At 36.7% G+C, this 8,961-nt stretch overlaps 1 protein-coding gene across 2 annotated transcripts; it reads left to right on the top strand.

Annotated features, from left to right (window-relative positions):
- Positions 1-566: 566 nt before the first annotated feature.
- Positions 567-7,096, top strand: rsph3 (radial spoke head 3). 2 transcript variants are annotated; one of them, XM_039691953.2, is made up of 9 exons: positions 567-777; positions 1,157-1,241; positions 1,449-1,590; positions 1,861-2,006; positions 4,597-4,800; positions 6,346-6,508; positions 6,631-6,717; positions 6,854-6,897; positions 7,041-7,096. In XM_039691953.2, the coding sequence occupies exons 1-9, from the start codon at positions 668-670 to the stop codon at positions 7,077-7,079; spliced, it is 1,020 nt and encodes a 339-aa protein (XP_039547887.1). In that variant the 5' UTR covers positions 567-667; the 3' UTR covers positions 7,080-7,096. The 2 variants fall into 2 exon arrangements, with proteins under 2 accessions (XP_039547887.1, XP_039547888.1); XM_039691954.2 differs by having other exon boundaries at positions 6,854-7,096.
- The last annotated feature ends 1,865 nt before the right edge of the window (positions 7,097-8,961 follow it).

Below are 8,961 nucleotides of genomic sequence, written 5' to 3'. Positions count from 1 at the left end.
TCAACAGCAAAATCATGCAGTTTATCTGTCTCCCCCTACTGGTTATGATCACGTTGTACACATAGATCTAAATTATTATTTTAGAGCTGAGACGGTTATTTTGATTTTTGTTCCCCCTCTGGCAAAGATTATTATTATTCAACTTATATTATATTATGTATTTCACTTTCACTTATTGTTATATATTTTATACACATGTGGCAGGAAACATTAGGAACAAACACACACCTTTAATGAAAAGAAAGGCACCAAACTCGCACAAAACTTCTTTGTAACTCTGTTATTATGTATTATATACTATATTTCATTTTACTGAAGTGATTCAAGACAACACAATGATGCAGTTTCAGTTATGCATGATTATGGGTTCCCGTCAATGATATAGGCTATATATATATCTCGTATACATATATATGATATATATGTATATATCATGTATATATATTGGTATATACATGTACACATATATGTGGAATAAAAATTATAATTAAAAAAAGATTAACCGAGCCGGAAGTAAACAAAGCGTACCGCTGTTGTTGGATTCAATTGCCATGGTAACCGTTACAACAATTGTAGCTACAACAGATGCTAGTCCACCTTTCCACAACTAAAAGTTAATGATTTCAGTGTCCAGACACACTTTTGATATCACAATTAAAAGGAAAAAATGGCAACTAATTTACAGGCACAACACGAGACGCAGAGCGGAGTTTACACGTTTTCCAGCCGTCCGCGTGCGGTTCCCAACCGCCCTAAGTACAGAGCCGATCCGCTGCTGTGAGTCACACACACACACACACACACACACACACACACACACACACACACACACACACACACACACACAGAGAGATCTCACTTCACATATTGTGTCATCTCTCTCTAACTGTACTACTAATAATACTAACTATAGTAATACTAGACAACTTTGATTAACGTTACCAGGGTAACGTTAAGCTTTTTGTTCTGGGCTAAAGTTATAAGGTAACATTATCAAATATCAAAAGTCTGAGGATGTGGCTAAAATATTAATATTCATATTATTGTTAATGCACATATGATGGTCTGCACATTTTAGCAAAGGAATAAATAAAAAAGAAAATTATTTATCAAATGGATAAAAGCATGCAAAATATTTCTTTACTGTATAATGCAGAAATGAAGAGAGCAGTTATGGAAACATCATGTACGACCGACGTGTTGTCAGAGGAAATACATATGCTCAACATATCCTACCCATTGTGAGTATTAATGCACAGAGGTTAGAAATATTTTTTATAAGAAATTTTTTTATTGTGTAGTCTGACAGCATAATGTCAAAATAACAGAGTACAAAACAGCCCAAAAAGCTTGTTACTTTTATAGAACCATGTGTTTTGCATCCTACTGTGATAAGAGCACAATTGATGAATGGATAGAATATAAAAGAATATAAATGTGTTTATCAGACATCTCAGCCTGATCCAGTGGAGTTCCTGAGACAGCAGGAGGTCAGAAGAAGAGCGATGTCCAGAAAACGGATGAAGGAGCAGTTTAACCCCAAAACACCAGAACCACTCGAGGGCAGAAAGAACATAGATTTGCAGACAGGTAGTGAATGATTATGCGTTATTGTCAGAGCCCAATGTTGAGCTCTGGTGCTCATGAGAAACCCGGGTTAGAGTCTGGCCCAGGCCATGTCCCCATCTTTTGTCCTCTACTACTTTGTCTATTATTAAAATCTGACAAAAAGCCACCCTAAAATAACCAGTGCTTACTTTCATTGTTTTACAAGTGAAAATCGCAGAATGGAAATGCAACTTCACACACATGTAAGCCCAGAAATCAAGTGATGAAATCTCTCACTGGTGTGTTTTTTAGAGATGTATCTGGAAGAGCTGAGCGATCGTGTAGAGGATGTCAGCGTGGAATGCCAAACAGACATGTTCCTGGATAAACCAGCCACTCCCCTCTTCATCCCAGCCAAAACCGGACGCGATGTAGCCACACAGATAGAAGAGGGAGAGGTGAAGTATAGATTTCAGGATGTCATGCCCATTTGCCATTTTAGGTTTCAGAAGAGTGTTCGCGAGCGCCCCCCTTTATGGACGATATGCGCCCTCCATCACACTTTTGCAGAGCCTGTGAGCGCTGCAGCAGACTGTTTCCCGACTAGGGTTGGGTATCGAGAATCGAGTATCGATTGGAACCGAGACTAACTTTTCGTTTTTCCCGGAATCGTTCAAAAGTTAAAATTTCGATTCCTAGTTTCGATATTCACAGTCCGCCGAGCGGAAGAAGAAACCGCTGAACAACACCAACGAAGAAGCGTCTACCGGAAGTGTTGGCATAACCACGCGAGTCGAACATGAGTACCTTACGTCGGCGATCCAAAGTGTGGCTTCACTTTTCTAAAAATAACGAAATCTCGGCAAAATGCAAAATTTGTGACAAAAGGAGTATTTTTACAGAAGGAGTATTTCCTTCAGAAAGGATTATTTCCTTCAGAAAGGCCGTTGGTTAGCAAGGTTAGCTAAACTTTTTTGACCCTGCCTCTTAAAAGAATCGGAATCGAGAATCGTTGGGAACCGGAATCGAAACAAGGAATCGGAATCAGAATCGTTCAAATTCAAACGATACCCAACCCTATTCCCGACTGCAAAAGCGGCATTACATCACAAAAGTGCGGACTCTTTTAGGAAGACCTTGAGTGTTTAGGGTGCCATTTGGGGCAGGGCTTTAATCTTCAACAGAAAAGTTAATTGTGCTGCTCTCTCGCGAGAAGTGAATCAAACGGATGCTCTCCATGTCCCGTGTGATGGAAAGACTTTCAGGTGCACGTGCTTCAGAGTGAATCCCAAACTCTCTGGATCAAACCCTGAGTTGACAGAGAACATTTAAATACAGAGCTTTGTGAGCCCGCCGAACCTGATCCTCATCTGAAACTCAGACTCTGTTCAACTACTGTAGCATCATGCAACAGGCCTCTGGTGGCTGTCGGCAGAATAGGTCATAAACTTCTGCAGTCTCAAAATTATTCAACCCCCTGAATAGAATCCCTCAGAACAAATCTGCAAAACAGGTGTTGTCTCAAGCACACCTGATTCAATTAATCAAGGGCTTCATTGGTAGCACCAGGTGTGCTAGAGCTAGAACACACGAAACATCTGAACTGGGGTGTGTTTCCCGTACAACGACGTAGTTCGCTGATTCACTACCATAGTATGATGCATTGTTGGAAAAATCAACTAGCTAGTCACGACTGTTTCCCGAAACCCACTGTCGCAAAGTATCGTTCAACCACGTTGGTTTCGCACTTGGTGGAGTAAAAACTACTTTTAATGAAACTGTTTGAGATCCAATTAACGCTAGATTTGTTTTATATAAATTACAGACATGTCATTGTAATTGTTTCGCTTTATTACCAGACTCAATATGTGGTTCGTTCTTACATAGTAGAGCACGTTCGCACATGCGCACACTTCAAACACGTTACTTCCAATCTTTTGTCAAACTAAAAGACGTAAATTCCATTTGTATGTATTCTAAATAAAAGGCACCGGTTGTACTGAATGTCAGCTTGCTTATTTTACTTAAGATAAGGATTTATTACCTCCAAATGCCATGCAATATAGAAACGATGCCTCTAACCACAGGTCGAGAGCTGTCGTTCAAATTACACAACTTTGCGATGCTGTTTGCGAATGTCCGTTGGAACGATGGTTTCGGGAAACACCGACTCGTTGAACTATGCTGATAACGAGGGAACTTGCGACCATAGTTGGCTAATGATGCTTTCGGGAAACGCACCCCTGGCTAGGTTTGTTGAGTGTCATGTTTGAAATATAGCTAAGTCAAAAGAATACACAGCACAAGGGTGTTCTACTTACTCATAGGGGTGGTGATGATGCAGTGGATAAGACACATGCCTTTGGTGTAAGAGACCAAGGTTCGAATCTACTGTGAGACACCAATGTGTCCCTGAGCAAGACACTTAACCCCCTAGTTGCTCCAGAGGCGTTTGACCTCTGACATAGCAATTGTAAGTCGCTTTGGATGAAAGCGTCAGCTAAATGAATTAAAATGTAAAAAAAAAAAAAAAATGTACTAATTAAGTATTAAATATGCTATCCATTAAAGGGTTGAATAATTTTGAGACTGCAGAAGTCATTAAAAGTTGCATTTTCAGTTGAATTTGGGGAAACCACTTGTTGAGCTATTTCAATTACTTTTGTTTGATTTGTTCATTGCAAACAGCCGAAAGTCTCTAAATTTTCAATGGGATTTGAATCATTTTGATTACAACTGTAATTGGCGCAAGATGTCATCAGTTATTTCTGGGATTCTATAGTGGAAGGAAGTGGAGACACGTCGTCCATCTTTTTTTGTTGTTGTTGTTGTTTACAGTCTATGGCCTAAAGACTGTAGTGAACACTGTGACTTATGATTTAATAAAAGCTTACCTTAAATAATGTAGAATGGTTAAGTGCTCATAAACAACTGTTGAGATTCTCAACAGGGTTGGACCAGGAAATGGAAAAGCATTGCGTTTAACATCTCTAAATCTGCTGATCATTTCCCAGTGGTAAGACTTGCATCTGTTCTTCTTGTCTGCAGCTGTTTGATTTTGACATGGAGGTCCGGCCCGTGCTGCAGGTGTTGGTGGGGAAGACGATAGAGCAGGCATTGCTGGAAGTGCTGGAGGAGGAGGAGCTGGCTAACCTGAGGGCCCAGCAGCAGACATTCAAGGAGATCCGTGACGCTGAGCTAGTGGAGGTGCAAAGGCTAGAGGAGAGGGAACGGCGCCTCCGTGTGGAGAAGGTGGGAATCACTACAAGCCATACACAGCTTGATGCTCAGCCAAAAAACACCAAGGTTGTGGTTTTGATTAAGTCAGAAGTAAAGACTATGGCAACAGAGATATGGGCCACAAAACAATATTGTTGTCTGGAAATATTGGCACAATTTAGTTGCTGGTTGTTAACAGTTAGTTGCATTGTGGCTTGAACTTGACTTTGTTCCATGCAGCAAATGCATTAGAGGGTGGCTGATAAATTACAAATAAAGAAAAAAAAACTATAGAGATAACTATACCAATAACTGTTACATTATTGAGCTGCCGTTATGTTGTCTGCCACTTTAAATGCTTAAGCTCTTTAAAGCAGGATGGTTTTTTATTGGCTGTCAAAAATCAATCTGAAAGTAATTCCAACGATGTGCTGTTATTGTTAAATTTGTGGTGTGGACTCTGCTCTTTTTTATATTTAGAATGATTGTTACTATGATTATTGTCCTTGGTGTGACTGTGAATGGTGTAACACATATGACACTAAAATAATGCAATAAACATTAACTGCATAAAATGTCACACAAAACAGCCTACATTTACTGACAACAAAAAATAGAAGAAACCAGTTTTGTTATTTATAATATAAATATCCTTTTACTGTTTTCAAATTTCAACTGTAAATTACATGCTAATTTTTTTTTAGTAATTTATAGTTTTTACTTGCAAAAAACAAATTTGACAGTATTTTACAGAAAAATCACATCCAATTGCATCAACCATAGCATTTTTTTCTTCCAGAATCCAGATTTTTACCAATTTACAGGTTTTTACTTTAAATACATTATATATAAATATAAACTATATATATTTTTAAACATAATTTATTTACATGTTGTATTTTTATGAATGTACAAGTGATAGTATTTTATTTTATTTTTTCAGTTCACTTATCTAGTCCTTTGGTGTGAAATATATTTATATTACAAGTAAAAACATTACATTTCATCTTTAAATTATTAAAACAGTGTGCATAATTATAAAAGAAAAATCTTGTTTACAAAGCTTAATAGATAATAAACACAATAAAATTATATATATATATATATATATATATATACACTAGGGCTGTCAAACGATTAATCGCGATTAATCACATCCAAAATAAAAGTTTTTCTTTACATAATATATGTGGGTGCACTGTGTATAATTATTTTGTATATATATATAAATACACACACATGCATGTATATTTAAGAAAAAAATATTATTTATATATAAAATATTTATATTTATACATAATATAAATTATATATAAATCTATATACAGTATATACGTGAAAATATTTCTTAAAAATAATTATACACAGTGCACCCACATATATTATGTAAACACTAACTTTTATTTTGGATGCAATTAATCACGATTAATATATATATATATATATATATATTGTGTTACTGTTTACTGTACCAAAACTAAATTCTAGTAAAATGCATTTCTCTTGACGTTATTACAGTAATCCAAGAAGGACAAAGGAGGAGTGGTAATGCTTCTTATGTATTTTAATGCAATGCAGGAGAACCGGATAAAGCAGCAGAAGGCAGTGCTGGAAAAAGAGAAGGAGACGGCCGATAAAATTGCTGCAAGAGCATTTGCTCAACAGTATTTGTCTGACTTGTTGCCCTCAGTCTATTCCAATCTGAGGGATTGTGGGTACTTCTATGACCCTGTGCAGAGAGGCAAGTGCATGAAAAACAGAAAAACTGAATTCATCTCTGTATTAGTTCATCTCTAGATCTTTACTGAATAATACATGAATTTCCATTATACTGTCTATGAAAGTTCATTATCTCTGCTCCAGATATCGAGACCGAATTCCTCCCTTGGCTAATGGATGAAGTCAGCAATACTTTAGAACAGAGATATGTAGCAAGAATGGTGCTTGACAGTGAGTCATTTTTGTATTACATTTTTTACATAACACTGACTTTGGGATTAATCTATCTCATCTGTTGTTGTCTTGTTGAGATCCATTAGGCAGATAAGTATTTTGTGCATAATTTGGATTTCTTGTTTTTCCACAGTGCTCATTCAAGATGTCACTAACCAAAGATCTGAGGCCTTTCAGGTGAAAGAATAAACGATTTCCATTAGAGGACAGGATGAAACATTTAATCACTCTTACACATTTGTCAAATTAAAATCTGTTTATGTAATGTCAGTTTAATTAAATCGTTGAGGTGAAGAATTAACCTTATAGTCTCATTTCAGGTCATACCAGGGAACCAGAAAGATGATGGAAAATATTAAAGGGTTCACGCATTCTTTATAAAAATCGTGTCATTATAAATATATTATTCATATATTATTTGAATCAAATTGCTAAAAAGATGCAAATCTGTCACTACACTGTCGCTTCAAGAACAACACTGTAGGAGGCGCTGCGGAGTAACAATACTGCTCATCACTCAAACTGTTATTGCTGTAATGCGAGTGTATTAAATTGGAAACTTGTCTCTCGACTCTCGTTTATATTTAGAGTTTGTAAAAGCAGCATTATTTGAAGAATATATTAATGTCTCGTTTTCATGTCCTCCCCAAATGTGATATATGTTGTACCTAGAAGCTGTTTTCAAAAGGTTTGCCATGATACTGTACTGAGATGATATCAGTCCTCGTAAACTTGATTAAAAAAAAAAAAAAAATTCCAGAGGAATGACTACTTCATACTTTCCGTCTACCTGTCTGGCCTGGTCCTTTGCTTAAACACCGTGACTTGAACTGTTGGACGGTTCCGCTTCAGCTTTCATTCACCTAGCCTATATACCGCACTATTTTAATCCTGCTTCTCCATTGGTCAACTCCCACCTACGGCCACGCCCACAAGATGCTCCTCCTGAGTTTCACTTCCGTCGGTGCAGCTCTGGCAACACAAACAGAAACAGGCGTGTTGATGTAAATACATCGTTAAGGAAAGACCTCTGAGTCACATCACAGTGTACTTACTTATTCAGACCTACACCGACGTAAATGTTTGAATGACATAATTACTATTGTACATCATTCAAACATATGAAGTTTCATTACAAAGTAAACACGAAATAAAAGCTGAATGTACTCTAGACCTTGAATGGGCAAAAGCGCCATCTATTCTTGACCAAACAGTTTTGTATTGAACTCCCTCTCTCTTTCTCTCTCTCCCTCAGATAAGCGATTACCCTTAATAATTAAACAGTTTGCAGTCGTCATGTGAATGAAAGTGCTAAGCTTTTTCTCATGTTACGCATACATTTTTTGTATATTGTGAAATGTCCAAGTACAGGTGCAGCAATGACTAAAACATTGCCTCATTCTTTCACGTTTAGATGTTCCTGCAGGCAGTAGTTATGCAATGACGGCTCTATCTAGAATCACTGATCAAATTACCTGTTTATCATTTCTTGGGGTTAAGTGGGGAACATACACGTTTATTTAGCCTCTTTAAATGATGACGTACTACACAACTTTATTTTGTCAGATTTTGTTTTATCTTTAACTTAATCTCTAAAGTATACAGTAAGCACACACTCGTATATCATATCTCTGTCAGACAAGCAATACTGTTATATTTTGTATATTTGAATAGGTCATGGATCAATTAATATAGTCAGTGACAGTCAAGTTGTTGTTTTTTGTTTGTTTTTATTTGTTTTTTTTCCATCTGTCCTACATAGCACATGGAATTTGAGTATGAGAGTATAACACACATTTTTTTTTTTTTAATTTGTGCTCAACATGCTCTGATTGGGTAAAGTGAAGTGTGTGGGTACGGTACCGTAAAAACAAACAAACAAAAAAAAAACACTATATATTATGGGGACAAAATGTTCCCACGAAAATGTCAATATCCGAAAATATTTGTCCCTGTAGGTACATTGTTTGGTCCCTTTGAAGAAAAGTGTTTTTTTTTTTTTTTTTTGAAATGTAAAAATGCAGAAAGTTTTCTGTGATGGGTACTGTAGATTTAGGGGTAGGGTTAGGGTATAGAATAAACAGTTTGTACAGTACCGTGTAAATATCATCATGTCGATGGAAAGTGCCCATAAAACACAAACGTGTGTGTATGTGAATATGTGTTTGTTCATGGCGTAGGGTATATAGCCTAGCAATATGTTGTATGACACATTGTTATTAAACTGATGACACTATCTTC

Source organism: Pimephales promelas, chromosome 13 (genome assembly GCF_988280905.1).
Source record: "Pimephales promelas chromosome 13, fPimPro1.hap1.1, whole genome shotgun sequence".
Taxonomy (NCBI): Eukaryota; Metazoa; Chordata; class Actinopteri; order Cypriniformes; family Leuciscidae; genus Pimephales; species Pimephales promelas.
This window is presented reverse-complemented; position numbering and strand designations above follow the sequence as displayed.